At 36.6% G+C, this 17,847-nt stretch overlaps 2 protein-coding genes and 1 long non-coding RNA gene across 5 annotated transcripts; 1 reads left to right on the forward strand and 2 right to left on the reverse strand.

Moving 5' to 3' along the window:
• Window positions 1–1,750: 1,750 nt before the first annotated feature.
• On the reverse strand, window positions 1,751–7,047 carry LOC147499329 (oxidoreductase, 2OG-Fe(II) oxygenase family protein). The gene is made up of 7 exons (XM_086561150.1): window positions 6,421–7,047; window positions 4,519–4,649; window positions 4,288–4,405; window positions 4,039–4,140; window positions 3,839–3,954; window positions 3,547–3,701; window positions 1,751–2,665 (listed from the first exon to the last, which is right to left on the reverse strand). Exons 1-7 carry the CDS (start codon window positions 6,926–6,928, stop codon window positions 2,197–2,199), a joined length of 1,599 nt encoding a protein of 532 aa, XP_086417276.1. The 5' UTR covers window positions 6,929–7,047; the 3' UTR covers window positions 1,751–2,196.
• Window positions 7,048–8,994: 1,947 nt separating this feature from the next.
• On the forward strand, window positions 8,995–11,333 carry LOC147499330 (uncharacterized). Its single transcript, XR_015194462.1, has 3 exons — window positions 8,995–9,235; window positions 9,961–10,018; window positions 10,144–11,333. It is a non-coding gene; the product is annotated as an uncharacterized LOC147499330 (long non-coding RNA).
• A 1,030-nt stretch (window positions 11,334–12,363) lies between these two features.
• On the reverse strand, window positions 12,364–17,745 carry LOC147499331 (BI1-like protein). 3 transcript variants are annotated; one of them, XM_086561153.1, is made up of 5 exons: window positions 17,084–17,745; window positions 16,079–16,192; window positions 15,776–15,933; window positions 15,440–15,661; window positions 12,364–12,648 (listed from the first exon to the last, which is right to left on the reverse strand). In XM_086561153.1, exons 1-4 carry the CDS (start codon window positions 17,328–17,330, stop codon window positions 15,449–15,451), a joined length of 732 nt encoding a protein of 243 aa, XP_086417279.1. In that variant the 5' UTR covers window positions 17,331–17,745; the 3' UTR covers window positions 12,364–12,648; window positions 15,440–15,448. The 3 variants fall into 3 exon arrangements, with proteins under 3 accessions (XP_086417279.1, XP_086417278.1, XP_086417277.1); XM_086561152.1 differs by lacking the exon at window positions 12,364–12,648 and adding an exon at window positions 12,756–13,073; XM_086561151.1 differs by lacking the exon at window positions 12,364–12,648 and having other exon boundaries at window positions 15,295–15,661.
• Between the last annotated feature and the right edge of the window lie 102 nt (window positions 17,746–17,847).

The following is a 17,847-nucleotide window of genomic DNA, read 5'->3' on the forward strand; positions in this document are numbered from 1 at the left end:
TGGCAATGTGTGTGTGTTGTTTGTTGATGATTGATGTAAAGTGATTGAGTTTTTTTTATAAAAATGTTTGAGTTGAGTATATGTAAAATAAAGAAGGAGATGCGTGTAGATATATGGAATTATGGATGTAGAATTCCGGCCGTTTTTTGTTCGTTTTTTTCCCATTGGAGCACGCAACATTAGGAGTGGGGTGCGACAGTACCACTGACGCGTGGTGCTGGTCAAAGTCAAAAAAAAATTTTGTGGCGACATTACCATTGTCGCTCCGCATCCAAAATGCCAAATTTGTGAACAAGAATGCGGCTGGATAGATGATGCAACCGAATTTGCTTCCACCTAGAGTTGGAATTCCGAAAAATTCTGAATTTTGGAAGCAAATTTGAAGAATTTGGAAGGTGATACTATCACCTAGAGATGCTCTTAGAGGACATTTTATCCTTTACTGTCTTTGAGATGTGCTAGAAGTGTTGCTCTCGTCGAAAATGTCACTGATTTGAGGAACAACATGTGAAGATAAACAAGAGAATTTTTGTTTTTAACTGAATCTGTAGTATCTCGTACACACAGCAGGACATTTTTTTTGGTGATTTAATCGGGCACTCATCAAATTGTATTGGCACCTCCCGCCCAAGCCCGACAACTAAGTCCAACAACAATACCCCAAACCTCAACGTATACTAGCTACCATTTTTTTCAAACCTTTTTAGCCGGTATCATCTCTCTCACAATACTGAACCCCAAACAAAAAAAAAAAACTTCGAGTTTTCTGTCGTGTTCATACTTCGAGTGTTGAGTTGTGAATCAACAATGAGAATTAAAGTTGGCGATTTTACCCGATTCGAGTCGTGTCTCGTTTGAGTATATACTCAAATTTGGTTGGGTTGATTAAACTTGATTATGTTGATTAAATTTGATTGGGTGGAAGATTGGATTGATTAAACTTGATTGGGGTAGAAGATTGGGTTGATTAAACTTGAGTTTGAGTTTGCCCAAGCTTGATGAAGTCGTTTCGAGTTTGAGTTTGAGTTCGAGTTTGGGTTGATTAAGTGGAAGTTGATTTTTAAAATGAACATCGTGATAAACAAACCGAATTTTTTAAGTCCAAACGACCCAGCCATGTCGCCCAAGAGAGTCCCTAAACGACCCTACTATGTTGTCCTGGAGACTGCCCAAACGACCCACCATATCGTCTAGTTAAAAACCAAGAGTTTTGTCTCAAACGACACACGCAGACCACTTGAGTGTACACTCAAACGACATGGATAAACCGTTTGAGTGTACCCTCAAACGACCGAGGGTTTCGTTATGACGAGACCGGTTGGATTGGTTGTTGGGCATGGGCTTTGATGGCAAACTTGTAATATGACAAATTTGTAATTTTTTTTTTTTTTTGAGGTTGCCCAATCCAATATGATGAGTGCCCAATACAGACTCTTTTTTTTTTGCTAACCGGTGTACGGGCCAGTGGACTTGAGGGGATTTGAACTAGTGAACATTGGGGGAGCAAACCCAAGACCGGACCAGTTGTGCTACCCTCAAGGTTACACACAGAAGGACATTCGAAATTTCGCACTGCTAGTCTAGCAAATGGAAATATAGAATAACTGCAAGCAATCTTGTTGAAAATTGTTGTTTAGACAATTAAACAGATCGGGGAGACAAGTACTGAAATGATGATACAAAGACAATAAAGAGCGTGTCAATATAAATGAAGCATAACTTCAAAATCCTATGATTTAACTCAACAAGATATGAATCATAACTTCATATTCCTACAAGAGAACTTAACAGAGAATGCAAAATGCTACAAAATTCCACCCTCTATAAAGGTTAATTCACAAATCCTCAAGCTCAAGATGAAAATATATCTAACAAAATCCTCAGAACTACAATCACAGCAAATCAATTCTAACCTTCCTGAGAAAAATGAAAGGACTAGACCTCCCCACAAAACAACCTCCTCCCAAAGTTTAAACGATACTCTGATATGCGTCTCCAGTAAATAAGAGAGACCCTGAGTATAAAACTAAACCTCCCCAGAAGCTATACAAATCCTTGATTTAACAGCTTTGGCCTCAACTTTAACTCATAGAACTTGATCAAATGCTATATATCTAAAGATGTTAAGATTGGTAAAGATTCACACAAAATGTTGCGGCTACCACAGATTATGGTGGAGGAGGGAAATGGTCACACTCAGACAGATGAATCAGGAATGGCCTCCACTATTGGTGCTTGGGTTGGTGGAGGCAATGCAAGAAAGCGGCTTCTCTGGGCACGAGGAGGGAGATGCTTCATGTGTTTCTTCGCTCCAACAGTCCACGGCAAGAACACACCAGTACCACCACGGGGAAGCCTCCTGGGGCTCATTACCATAGGCCTTACAGGAGCTAACATGACCAGTGGTGAATGGAGCAATCCCCACTTAGGGACTACTTCCATGGGCTCAAAGCCGTCAATGACTCCATTTGGCATTCCACATGCTTGAGGAACTCCTGGTTGCCAGAGTGTCATGGCTTTAGTCAGGGGAGGGATCGTTGAAGGTTGAAATTGGTTAGCAACTGGTCGAACCTTGCAGAAAGTGAGGGTGACCCTCCTGCTTGGAGATTGACATATGACATGTCTTGCCATATCAGCACTATTCCCTCGCATAACAAGGAGTGACCTGCACAGCAAATCAATGTTACATCATCAACAAGATTATCAGTTACAGTCTCATAAAAGAAGGACAAAGTGAGTAAAGAACCCTGGACAAAAAACAATTCAATTATCCTGATAGGATAAAACAAATATTCCACAAGTAGTTGAGGCACCAATGGGCCACCCACTGAGGTGAATGTTATTAATATCCCCGAAAACACTTGCCATCGAAGTAATTAAACCATCTTGATTCGTGTGAATAACATGTAAAAGTTCATGGATAGTGAATTTACCTTATAGTTTTTACACCTTTGTAGTGCTTTGTGCTAGAAGTGCTCATCTTGTACGTGTAACATGTAAGGTGCCATGTTAATCCTCTCAAAGACATGGCAGTAGTTAGGTCACAGCTCACATCTCATTCTAGTTGTACATTAGCTATTGAACTCTTGATAAAAAATATACTTAATATTCTTTATTGTCTATCGTTGCAATGAGCAAAAAGAAGAAGAATGATTATAAAAACAGGTTCCTCCTACCAATAAAGAATATTAAGTGGCATAGATACTAATTATAACTGGGACAGGTAATGCTAATTATGCAAAATAAAGAAGGATACTGTTTTAAGGTATCTATCACCATATTTAGACACAAATTATTGGCATAGATACCTGTTTGTTTTACCAAGAAGGATACATAGGCACAAGGTGAAGAAAAAAGTGTCCTTCGTAAGTTTATCTACTTTCTCGATTCAAATTCTATAAGCTCACTAAATAGATCAAGAGAGACATCTGTCATCTGTGAGCAGTTCTAATGGATCAAAATATATCAAATTTTGAATATCATCATCCCTCAAATATGTCAGGGATTTCATTAATGAAAGGAAAACAGAGGGAAGAGGATGCATACCCTTCCTTGAGCGTAAGCATTAGTGGACCCTTGAAGTTCCCATTGTTATCACTAACGAGAATTCGTCCGAAGGCCATTGTTGATTCAGAAAGAACAAGAGTTGAGATGGGTTGGTCTAGATGTGGTGGTTTTAGGTAGGGTTGCGAGTATTCCTCCTGCAGAGAGAAGAAAGTGTCCTCAGTTCTTGGTTCACGAAATAATCAATTTTAATTAGAAAGAGAGAAAACCAAAGGAAACTCCAGCGCCACCCACTTCAAGAAACAAGAAAAGTAGCTTAGAACAAGAGATTTACCTCGTCAAAGAAGTTAACAATGCAACTATTTGGTTTTCTACTTTCAGGTAGTAGTTGCCATTGAACCAGATGGTCAATGACAGCTTGGAGAACTGGAGGAATTGGTTCAATGTTACCTGTGATAATAAAGGTTTAGTTACACGTAAACACAAAGTGCATTATTACAGTTCCATGTAGTCTATCCACTCTTCTGGACTTACTTTTTGATTCTTCATTAATATGTCCAAATATCGGAATGCCCAGCTGAATGAGCTCTCTCTTATTCCCCTTCAACTGCTGGTTGAATAGAGTAAACGTCTCACCTAGATTCATTCACAACAGAATATAAGAATCATGATCAACATAAGTAGCAAATTTATAAGTTATTCATCTCAATTTACTGAGGTCAACCTAAACTAAGATAACAAACAATAGACCGGAGGCCTGAAAAACTACTAATGGATCCTCACCTAAGAGTTCTCCTTTTTGACCAGCTGTGCGGAGTTCACTTATATAATCGGTAAGCCTGGAGAGCTCTGATTCAGTAAAGATGTCCTCGTACAGTTTCAGACCTTTCACAACATTAACCTGCCATTTGCACTAATCGTCAACAAAAAACAATGGCCAAATATGTCTTCCATTATTTTCTTTATCATTACTATACAAAGATTTATCTAGAGTAATGAAATGATAGAACTCGCCATATGGCCTTTCACTGGCTCCTTGGCTACGAAACCTTTAGTCATCTTGATGTTTGTGCGACGTATCTCACATTCTTCATGGTTTGAACAGATGCCAATATTTTCTGCAGTGAGCTGTACCTCTTGCAAGCCTATCAAAAACAGAGAAGAAAGCTTAATATAACACAATTAAAGTAAGACGTTATTTATGGATATCTAATAGAACGGTGGTGAAATTAATGCTTGTGCGTGGCCAAGATACATACAATCCAGCTGCAGAGTATTAGAAACTTCGTAACACAATTTCTTTTTAACAAGTATAAAAATTAGCTGTTCTATGTACTCCATCACTCGCTGAAGATATGAAGATTTTTGTGACAAACACAACTACTACACCCCTGCTTCCTACGACAGATAAAACTTAATCTATTTTAACTATTAAAGTTTAGATCAATACTTCCCATGACCAAGCAGAGAAGCTGTTACTGTGTTATAGTCACAGTTTTGTCAGATTTAAGTTCCACTTTTGGACAGGCGATTGTGACTTAGGTATTGAACTAATCAATGCTTAAATTTCTTAGTTGAGGTTGTAGAACAAGCCCCTAAAAGTTTTGGTGATATCTAGACCGTTATGGAATCTGATCATCGTGCCAACTAATAATATCGTAGACCTTACATATCAAGACGATTCGAAGTATCATGGACATAACTATAAATCCCAAATTTAATCTCCCATACTTGACCACTATGAATCTCAACTACACTACAGTCCATAAACGAGTCTTTCCAATAATACCTCGAACGCAATTATGATACTTAAGAACCTTTTTGAAAACATTAACACAACGTCCAACTAATTACATCTTAACTAAAGTTGTTACAATTCAGACCCCAAAACTTGGTGCTCTAAGGTGTTTTTTCGTACCCTTAATATGTAAGGCTGACATGACATGCATGAACAGAGGTTTCATCAACCATCACAAGGTACTCTGTTAAAGTGCACTTGAAACCTCAACGGGGTTTGTTATGTCAGCTCTATACGTAGAACTGGCATCTTGCAAACATAGAGGTTTCAGCAACCATGTAAGGATCCAACAACACCAAAGCAAGCATCACAGTAATGGCACATATATATAGAGATGACAATACTTTGATGTGCGGAAATGATCACCCCTCCCCTCTCTCTCTCTTCTTCATCCACACCTAAATACACATCCCAATGCGACATGGTCGGTGAATGTACCAATGGGCTCTATCAGTTGGGCTTCAAAGTAGTACAGTACTATTCCAGAAAGAGATAAACAAATCATATCTATCTGAAGTTCTGAACCCAAGCAGAAGTCATCCAAAAACTGATAGCAACACAACTACACAAAGCATTTATACAACTAGCAGCAGCAAAATAACATCAGATTGCTCAGACTGATTCTGAAAAGACTATAAACTGACGGCTCTGATTAACCTTAAATAATCTCACACACACATCCCTATGAAATTAATTATGATTGGAAAGTCCGAATTCACAAGTCCCAAAAATACCTGTAAACAACAACCACCAAACCTTTTTCTAACTCCTCGAACAACTCACTTGGGATAGATAAAACTTTCAGCTTTTTCCTTCCACTTAAAATATTATTTTATTTCCAAAAAACAAATAAAATATTATATTTCTTAAAAATCAAAAGTAAATCAGAAAACCTGAAATATCGGAGATTCTTCCGATCATCCCATCAATATCAACAATTAGCAGATTCTAGATACTTGAACAAAACAAAATTTTCAAAGATCAAAAGCTACAAACTTTGAATCAAAATTCTTGAAAAGAAACATTTTTAAGCAAAGCCCAGCATTGAAAACATCAAAAAAAATTTAAAGAAGTAATTTTTTTACACTGTAAAAGAAAAAAGATTCAAGAAAACTTACCTTCTTCTTCTTCTTCCACAACCTTAGGATCTAATGATAAAGAATCTTCTTCTCCTTCTTTTTCTCCTACATCTTTATCACCAACAACAACACCATCTTCTTCTTTCACTACTTCTTCTTCTTTCACTTCTTCTTCTTCTCTCACTTCCACCTCATTTTCTTCTTCTTTCTTCTTCTTCATACCAGAAACACGTTTCAACTCAATAGAAACATCAGCAATAGAAAAATACTTCTGCATATGAAGAACAGGTATCCAGTTCAACCTTCTCCTATGAATAGCAGCAAACACTGATTCATATTCTGATCCTAATGACCCATTGTTTAAATTCAACTGTGTTAAATGATTACATAATGCATCTATGATTGCATTTGCAGCAGCAAATTCTCCCCTGTACCATGCTATTATTGCATCTTTTGCAAATGCTTCGTTCTGTATTGGTGTTGGTATTGCCATTGGTACTACTCGATCTGCTGAGAATTGTGTCTTTGGCACTGTCGCCATTAACATGAAACAAAAAACCTGTTTTTTTCTTCTGGTTTTGTATCGTATCGTATCGTATCGGAAATGCTTTTGTTTTGTGTTTTTTTACGTAGAGAGAAATGAGGTTGGGTCGCGTGGAGTGCTTCTGCTGGGTGAGAGTGTGATTTTAAGGAGTTTTTGGAGAGACCGTACACATGGGGTCTACTTGTTACGTGGGGGTTTGTGGGATGGACACGTGGAGTGGAATTGGAATATGTGTTTGACGGGGGGAGTGTGGAAAGGACGGGATTGACCTTTAGAAAAAAAAGGTTTGATTCTTTCTCACGTGTTCAAATTTTTGACTTGGGTGTGAAGATTCTTTCACTCTATCAGCATATCAGGATACTGGATGCCGCCTCAATTGATCAAATGGACTTGGATCAAATGGAAAAGGCCTATCAATAATTTTCGTATTTAATGTCATTTTTTCAATTTAATGATATTGTTAATTAGTTAAGTGGCAAAAACTGCTATTTTTTCCTGCTACATTACTGAAATATTCGTCCACACGGTGCGTATTAAGAATTCATCTACATACATTAGAGCATTCCCAATGAAATCAATTTTTTTTCGCCTCCACGTAGGACTATTTCTCCTCTTTGCTATCTTTGTAGTGAAAAACAATAAAAGATTGCCCAATATGAAGTGACTTTAAATCTCAGACGAAATATTTGATTCCATTTGAATGTAAAAATTGAAAAAACATGCGAGACGGAATCCAGAAAAAAAAAATTGAAAAAAAAAAAAAAAAAACATGAGATAGAATAAAATATTCCGTCCGAAACTCAAAACTCAGTGAAAATCTTAGTAGGAAATGCTACCCTCGTAGTGACTTAGTTACTCTTGCTAATGGCAAAGATTTTTTGGTATTTAAAGGTGAAAACTCTCAATTTCCCTTCACAATGACTTGTATTGGGAATGCTGTTACATTGAACTTTTTACGCTGACATTCAATCTTCTATTTCTAAAATATAATTTCTTGTTCATGATCAAAGACAATGATCTATGAGAATCAAGTCATCTACACTTTCGACCTCTAATTTCCTTTTTCTTTTTTCATCACAATGGACTCACTTTAAGGTGTGGCACTGAAAATCGTAGCAATCTTTTTTTTCCCTTTTTTGTCCATCTTTTGGTAGTAAGTTGTTCTGCTGCTTGGAACAAGTATACTAGCATTTTTCAGCTATGGGGAAACTTCAACAGTTCAACGTGCTCCTATACAGTAGGTCTCACTGTCTCACAAGTCACAATTGCTAATGTACCCTCATAAGCAAACAATCTCACCCACAACTTTTGGATCGCACGGTCATAAATCATAATGCAACGTTTAAAGAGGACCATTATGCCAAAATCTAGAGGAACGAGGAACACGTGTGAGGCAAAATAGGGCAGTAGTAAACTTAGTCATACAACTAAAGGGTAGTTTAGTAACTACATACCACAAGTTTGACATATAGTAATCGTGACGTGGCAAAAGAACAAGATTCCATACATGAATCAAAATAATCACCATGATCAAGGAGCGATGATGGTGGTGGGGTCCATCAGACGGCTGCAATCGTTTGGCTAAGAGACGAAGTGGAGAAAAGAGAGGGGGACCCAAAAAGTAGTTGGTGTGACCACCGAAGTGCATTTCACACTAAAAGACGAAATTGCCCTCTCCGACTCCAACTCTCCACCATAAAAAAAGACACAAGTGGACGACAACGTTAGCCGGCTGCCATTCTCTCTAATTCAGCTCAGCTTGGTAGTTGTAACTCAGCCATTCAGGATTCGTCAACTTTCCCTTTTAAGACTGTCAAAGTTGTCGCAAGGCATGCGCACATACCCAACAAGATTAGTTTTAAGTGTTTTGCCAAAGATGTATATTTGATGTCTTATTCCCTAATTTAAAGTGGGTACTCTCAATAAAATAAAGTGGGCTCATGAGTTTTTTTTTTTATGTAAAATACCTATTAACAGCCTAGACAAAGGTGTTTATTGTATTAATTCTTCAAGGCTGTCATTGTTCATTTGTTCTTTCTGTTTTCAGTCTCTTATTTAATGAGAGTTTTGAATGCACATAATTATTGCGTGATTAATTGATTGTGTATTGTCAAGAGAGTTTCCTTGTTAAGATCACAGATTCACAGCTCACCATACTAGAATCAGAGTATTTTGAAGAATAAATCAACGAGGCTTCCTCTCCCGTCTTCCACAACTAATAGAACAATACATTTGAATTAGGATTCAGAGAGTGTAACCTCACTTTTGCTCAAGGAGTTGAGAGTTTATTGATGTAAAGATTAAGAGAAGGTTTGTTCACTCTATTACATGTATTTTATGTCTCTTGATATTGCTACATAGTTTATGTTGATCACGAATCATTTTGTCTAGCTCTACTCTATAATTAGCAATACCAGAGAAGCATAAATATTATGGATTAACATAATTGACACAATTCAGATTTTTCATTTAAGTATTGTCACCCACGCAATAAAGTCCTTCCTTTTCATTTATTCTCAGATTAACATAGAAATGATGATTTTTCATTTATTTCTATGCTTATTTAGTTTTATTTTTGGTCAAGTGTATACAGTTATTTTTTTTTTCGGTACGAAATGTATACATATAGTTCCTATATATTTTAATTTGACACCATACAATTTAAATATGTAACGAGACTTTCAATCTAAATATCTAATGGGAAATGCTCAAGTTGACTATGTATAGATCTTGTCTTGTTTTTGTTTAACCACTAACATCTTTATAACTTCTAAATTTCATTAATTCAACATAAATAAGTGTCGGGTGCTACACATAAGTTACAAGTTCTAAACATCGACTTGCTGAATCAGGTTTGGCATAGTCGCAACTTGCAACCATCTATTTTCTCCACCTCATTTGCAGATTTCTATTTAACTATACATACAGAAATATGACCAAAATTTCAGCTACTGAGATTTCTCAATAATACTTTTTCTATAAAATATGTAAGAACCAATTTTCCGATCCGCTCTATTGAGATTTTTTCAATACAGGAAATGCATACAATTACCGTACTTACGTGCATTCCTACAAAAGTTTCCTTGAGCACATGTGAGCAACTCCTCTAAACCTTTTGTTCTTTTGTGCAAATGAAGCTATTTCATTACTTGCATTGCTGTAAAAGTTTTATCTATAGCACATGTTGAACAATCCCTCGATATTTATCTTTTGTGCAGATGTTTATCCAATAATCCAAGTACCAACACAATCAGAATCAAAGTATCCAACCGGCCAGTTGTCGTTCAAAACTTAAACTTGCCATTAACATTTCACATTTTCCCCAAAGGGCGAACCAGATATTGCTGAAGTTTCTATACATACCGATACTTGTTTAATGGTAAATTACAATGATAAAACAGGAAGGGTCCATGTACAACCATAATCATTTTCTATAGTTTTTTCATTCTTCAATAAATCCATTTTTAGCAGACTAGTTTCTAAAATAAAATATTGGAATCAAGAAATCAGCAACTTCAATTGCCTTTTGATTCAACAAAGGGCCCTTCAACAAAAGCCAAATCCTCTTTTTTTTTCCGATAATATGCCAAATCCCCTTTCATGAAACCTATTTGCGAAACTTACTAGGGTGGGTGACTAAAGGCAAGCCAAGCTGAACTCAGGTAGGTCCCTATCATACAGAAGCATGATTCCCAACGCATTTGCCTCTTTAGGCCAAAAGTCAAGATTGCACATGAAGGGTTGGTGTCTAAAGGCAAGCAATGTGTGATGGAACACGTATGGGAAAAATAATCCAAAGAGTTTCAACCATCCAAAAACCCATACCCATTCATATAAAGTACTGGATTCGATTCCAACTGAGACACTATTTCCATTGTCCAAGTGGGAAAATTGAACCCCACTGCCTCAATGTTTAAGCAGGCTGATGATATAAATTTCTCAAGCAGATGTTGAAGGAATTGACAATGGCAAGACAAATTTGCGGGGTCTTGGAGGATTTGTAAGCTTTACAATAATTATGAGATCATTAACAATTATCTATCTTGGATTTGTACTGCAGTTTCCCATGAGTTTGGAATAAGCAGACTTTGTTTGCCATGGATGTTGATGGTAATTATGATGGGTGCTTTTGCAAATTAAGCAGTATCAAAAAACAATTATGCGCTTTTCATAAAGAATAAAGATAGCAACATCTTATTATAAGCCATGTTTAATTCCCTCGTTGATTTTTTTTTCGAAGCATATTTTTATTTAGGCTACATTTGTTTATTCATTCACTTGAGAAAAAGAAACGAAAATTCATGAGTGGTCCATTATGGAATAGAAAAAAAAAAAATGAATGTAATAGATTTTTCTTTTTGATGCGTCTATTTTTTATTAAACGTTATTTCCCTTTAGCCACAGAAAACTCTTTTTTTTTTCTAGTTTAGTTTCCACCGGACAAATACAAATTATTTTTCCATAGTAAACAAACACACTAAAATTTATGGAAAAAATAGACCACACTTGACTTTTTCTTTCCTTTCCATCCTGAAGTCTCTAAACAAACGCAACCTCATTTATTTATTTTTGTTGAATTAGGCATACAAAGACAGAGGCAAAACTATTGAAATGAGCTCTCAGTCTCTCACTTTCACTTTGGACATTTGAAGGTGTAAGGTCACTCTGTATATCGCTAATTGGCAAACTATTGAAATGAGCTCTCAGTCTCTCACTTTCACTTTGGACATTTGAAGTTGTAAGGTCACTCTGTAATTCTGTATATCGCTAATTGGTTTTAGTTGGATAGTCTATACATAGTAGACAATCTGATTAAAAGTAATAATAGAAAATTACACGTAGGCGTAGATGCTCTAAACACGACTTCAAAGGTTCAAATCTCGTAGTTGGGCCGTTGGGGACACACAAAAACATTGTGAACATAAAGACGATTAAGGAAAATTCTACGTTAAGGCATATATTATTGTATGGTTATGGTATTCGGATTGATTAAGGAAAAGATGGAATATGCTCAATGTAGAAAACTACAAATGAGTAAATGACCCACCCTGTCCTTTTCCTTTTTGCAACATTCAATGGTCTAAAATGAGAATTCAGAGTGAGCTCTCCTCTTTTTGTGATTTAATTGATTTCAACTAATTTTGAACCATCTAAAACCCAAAAATACTAAGTTTGAACCATCAAAAGTAGATCTCTAACTTGCACAGTTTATGGGAAAGCACTATTATGCTTTAATAATCATGTGGTTTGCATAATCACCTTTAAATAAATTATTTTTCGGTTGACGAAAAAGATGTTTGCTTCGTTAAAAGGGCTTGGTTTGAAAAAGAAAGACACCTATCTTGACTAACACCTTTTTCAAATCCTTTAAGCAACTTTCAAGATATAATTCAAGTTGAGTTGAAGTTGCCATTTGCTTCTACGATAGATATAGTGATGTAGACAAGTTGGTTTGGATTCATAAGAAGTTGAAATTGGATTCATAAGAAGTTGGTTTGGTCTTTGAACATCAGTTTCTATAAATAGAAGTTGAGATCTTTTTTGGACTCAGTGCTATTGAATCAAAAGGTCATAGAAAATCAAAACCATCCATACACTGTTGCTTTGTTACTCGTAAAGTTGTAATGTAACATCCAAGACATATTTTTAGCCCCACAGTCCCACTGCTTGTAGTGGCGACTTTGCGCCGCAGTACATGATCCCAACCTCTTACTCCGATTGTTCTGAAAACGACTATAAATAGATGTGTCAAGTAAAAAACCAAAGCCTTTAAAAGATATCTATATATATATATATATATTGATGCTTGAATCCTTGAAATAGGAGTATATATGAATTTCAAGCATATTATTATAAGTATCTTTGTGATATCCGTCACATCTCTGGCTCAATTATTCGTATAGTAAACTAAGATAATGAGATTGTATGTTGTTCATTTGAATATACAACATTTTCAGTTCCGTCATCTCTCACGAGAGAGCCATCGTTATAATCGGTGGCATCTTATTATGAAAGTGTCATTGTCTGGTGGCATGGAGTAAATGGTTGTCATTGTTCACGCTAGATTAGTCCAAGGCTTCAACCCTACCTAGAGCAGAAACAAATTCTGTCCAACAATCAATTCAATTCCATGTCCATGTCTTTTTCCCTGCTGGAACAAGTGGCCAAGCTAAGAGTCAAGACTTAAAGAGCATGTATAACAGGTGTTTTTACACTAAAAAAGTGTAAAGACTGGGGTTAAATGAAAAGAGTAGTGCCACTCGTCCCAAAATAAGTAGACAAGACCAAAGTCACCAAACTACTGAAGGTGAAGGGTCACACTGCAAGAGTTGAATCTGAGACAGTCCTTAAAGAAGATGTTTTATATCTGATTGTAGACGTTTTAAACAACTGTGTAAATTAATAAAAAACTAACTGATAGGGCAAGGTCGTCGTAACATTTGCATCTTTGTCCGTCTAATGCGAGTGGCATGTTGTACATAGCCTTACTACACAAGGTAGATGAGAAAAGCATCGGATCTTCAATTTTTTATTGGCGGCGTAGCAACATGAGAGCTGAGTAATTAGTTAAAAAAATTGAAGTTGTCTCCTACACAATATTTTTCAGCTCAGGAGTTCTGACTTCTTGTTTATCATCTTGTTTACTTACCATTTGCTTTTGCTTAATTCTTCCTTGACTTCGCTATATAATTACAGAAAACTACGAATAAATTAAGATAGATTTATTTAAAATATGAATATTTTTTTGGAGTTATATGCCTAAAGTCCTTAAAGATATGATTCAGGCATTCAGCCAATAATTACGTGTCAGTAGTCAGTACGACTATATTACTTAATAATTTTAGTTCCCACATGGAACTGCACTCTTTTTGGTAGGTTGAGGGCAAAACTGAACCTGCACTCAACTGCATTACAAGTACATTACATGATTTTATTATGACATAATAATTCTTATGTATGAATAATTTATACACGAATTTTTCACTCGACAATATTAAAGTCATTTTCTTCTGTGTAAATTGTATAGTTGTTAATTTGTTATTGTACTGCGCACAGCGGCACAGGAAGTTATGAACATGTGTATTAAGAAAATGGCCTAAGAATATTACGCCATAGAAAAACATCTGGTAGGTAGCTTTTCAATTTTTAAGTCTACGAATTTGGAAACTTCTAATCAGCATTCCCGACATGCTAGATCTTATTTCTTGCGCTTACTGTCCTTGTAACTGAAAGCTTCACTGATTCTTCATATTTGGCAAACATACCTACAAAGATTAGGTAATTGGGTCCCTAGTTAATTTCTCCTGTAATAGAAAGAAAACTAGAAAGGTGTATAAAACTATATTCCTACGAACTGACCAGACGAAGATTAATCAAAATTTGATTTCCAAGGTCCGACTGTCCAAGAATGACTCTTAGTCTGTTAAGCTGTTTTGACGTCTGACCCGTCTATCAGAAAGCCTTCTTTGACCAGTAGTGTCGCATGTACTCATGAGTCATGACTGCTGCCCGGCCCATGGTACAAGTTTCAACTGCTGCCTATTGTGACGAAAAAAGTAGCACCCCAAAGAGGGCCATCTAATTGGAAGTCATGTTTTTTGTTTCAAGCAGCTCAGGTTGAAATATTGAGTTTGTTGTACTCACATATCTCGTACTTTGTTTACACTTGGGTACGAGGATTCCAAACTGAGAAATGTTCAACTGAACCGGTCAAAACCATAAACCATTTCGACGTCCATCACCAAGTGCATTTTATTGTTTATACATTCGTACGATTGATTACTGTGTGTCTGTGTTGTTTTTGTATGAAAGAACATTCTTTAGTTGTGGACGCCTAACACTGACAACGGGAATCCCAGTTATTGATTCGAACTTTTCCCCAGGTGAACACAATTCAGAATAGCGGCCCAATACAACATGAGTCATAGTCCATAGGTTTCTGAGGTTGAGAAGTTAACTCAGGAGTCAGGATTTGTGTCTGGCAGAAACCATAGCAACTTCTAAGCCCCGGGGATGGGTCTGACAAACATCTTTGGTCATTACGAATTTCGACATACTAAATTCACTTGATATGCTTATTTGAACAGAAATATATATATCGATATTAATACAGTCAAATCTAACAAGGACACTTTGATGTCAAGTATGACAAATCTCACAGGGACATACTAATAACACAAATGGACTTAATGTGGCTATAAGAAATCCATAGGAAGAAACCAAACTATTAGTGCATTCATAGCACATTTTGCCAGGTTCATCCTTATAAAACTTAGGATACATTATGCTACTCAAAAATTTCAATGCTTGGAAATTCAGTTCATAAGTAACTTTCATGAATGGACTATTCGGAAAATCGGATTCAAATATGCAAACAAAGGGCCAAAAACTTGTATTCAATAATCAGGGAAGGTGAAGTTTCCATTTAAATGTGGCCTACTATTGACGGAGAATCCAAAAAATATGTAAAGAACAGAGATAAATCTCGCTTGTGTTTCAGGGTTTGTGTATTACCTATACAATCTAGTTACCAGACTGCATTAACCTCAACAACCGCAATATCTCAAGAAACAAGTTGATAATGTCCAGATAGAGCATAACGGACGCCAATATATACTCATCGTACGTATGGCGCTTGATCAAGTTGTCTGTGTCGTACACGATGTAGGCTGAGAAAACCACGGCACCAAGTACACTATAGATGGCAAGTGATATGGGGCCAAGTGGGAAGGATATCTGTTTCACATTACAAAAGCACAGAACAGATCAGATGAAGGTGGGGTACATTTGTTGGTGTAAATAGCAATATACTACGCATATGTGAAGACCTATATCGAAGAGAAAACTGACCTGGATAAATCCAGCAATAATAAGAACAGTGAGGCTAGCAGACAAGATGGGTCCAAGAAAGCTGAAGTCCTTTCCTTTCTTCGCAGCCCAGAAAGTGTAACCAGTCAGACCAGCAACCACAGCTGATGTTAGAATTAATGCTTCAAGTACAATTTTTGCTACAAAAGAACCAGTGCAAGTTCAGGCTATAGGCTACCAAAAATAAAGGTTATTGAGAAGGGAAAATGTAAACCAACAAACAGAATTGAAACAAGAATGAAATGGCACAAATGAAAAAGACGAGAGGCAAAAACAGAAACTAACCTTCTGTTTTTGCACATACAACACCAATAGTGACACTCATGCATATAGTGAAGAGCCCAAGTAATATGAAGTTCACTGGATGCTTCTGATGATATATCGTCAATGGCCATATTACTGCAAAAAAATTGAGGTTTATCAGTAATATGCAACACAGAATTGAAACCAAAAACCACAAATACCCAAGTTGCAAAATATCAGCACTAAAATACTTAAAAAGGATAAAAGACACCTATTTGGAAGCAAACAAACAAAACATACAGCATGTGAAATGCAAACTTGTATTCGTCACTGCCTCCTAGGAGCCACAGAGGCATTTTCAAGGTGATATGAAACTTCCATTGTGCAAGGAGAAAACCCCTATAAGGCTATGATATGATGCATAATATCTTGCAAAAAAGGCTTGGAAACCAACAGAAGACTGTATTCTGATGTCCCTCTTCTTAAAGCCTTGTATATTGCTCATAAAGAAGAACATTGTGCTTCGACAATTGCGACCAACGGATGGAAACATTGTGCTGTCAGTGCAAGGTGAAGTTATGCAAAATCTGGCATATCACTTTGCGAAGAAGGCACAAGGTGAGTTTTATTGCACTGTGTGGGCGTTTTACGACCTGCAATCTATAAGCTCTAAATTTTTCCTTGGGTAAATCTTTAATTTCAAATATGGAATTTGAAATCTAGAACATACTCGCAAAAACTGGAATCTGATCGACAAAGAAAATGCAAAGAACAATTTCATTAGCTAGTTCTTTCCTAAATTCAATACAAAGCATTCCCCTAGGTAGATTCAATCCAACTTCCTTCTTTTAAACAAACAAAGCAACATAAAATTACTTAATTAGACTACAAGAACAAGCAAAACAGCAAATATTCTCATCAAATCAACAAACAACCTCAAATACCAAGTAATCAAACAAAAACCAACATACCCATCAATAAATTAACAGCAAATAAAGTGAAAATTAGGCCATGCCATAAAAGATAATGAATAAACAAGAGACTTACATATCAAGGGCAAGATGATGAAGAGAAGCAGGAGCCAAGAAGTGCCAAAGAGAAGATGGTTGAGAGGAGTGTAGAGAACAGTGATGGCAGAAACGAGGGTGGTGAGAAGAATCTGAGCAGAAAGAATGGCATAAACCTTTCTAATGAAACCCCAACGTAGGTCGTTTTCAGCATGACTCAAACCAGGAAAAAGTGTTGTTCCTCCTGCTTCTAAATCTACTTTCACACTCGAGTATGTGTTGTACATCTCTTTCTTTCTTTCTTTAGCTTCTCCTCCTGCAAATGGTTTGTATGGGTTGGCGTGATTCAAAAGTAAAACAACCAGAGAGATTTTTATAGTTTACCAACTTGCCACCAAGTCTAACTTTAAAGAGACTTTTACTTTGCAACGAAGTCTAGCTCTAATATTTGTCTTTTCGTGAACACGCGTTAGATTATCTATCGTATAAATGCAGAATTGAACGAGAAGAAAAACAAAGAAAATAAAGAGGAACGTATCTATCTAAATGAGAAGAGGTCATGCAGGTTGTTGTGGTGATCATGTGGCCATGAAACGGTGAATTGGGTTTTAGTTGGGAAGCCGGGAGGGGAACAATACTGGGCAGCGGGGTGCTAGAACCAACCGATAGTCCAAAGGGCAAAGCAACCCCCACTAGTCAAGCTAGCATCTCCTAAAAGTCCTAACCAGGAGGCCCCTGGTGCTTCAAATAACTGGTTATGCGTAAAATCAGGGTTGGTATGGCCCAAACCACCAGAGCTGCATC

This window comes from Coptis chinensis, chromosome 5, assembly GCF_015680905.1.
Source record: "Coptis chinensis isolate HL-2020 chromosome 5, ASM1568090v1, whole genome shotgun sequence".
In the NCBI taxonomy this organism is placed as follows: domain Eukaryota; kingdom Viridiplantae; phylum Streptophyta; class Magnoliopsida; order Ranunculales; family Ranunculaceae; genus Coptis; species Coptis chinensis.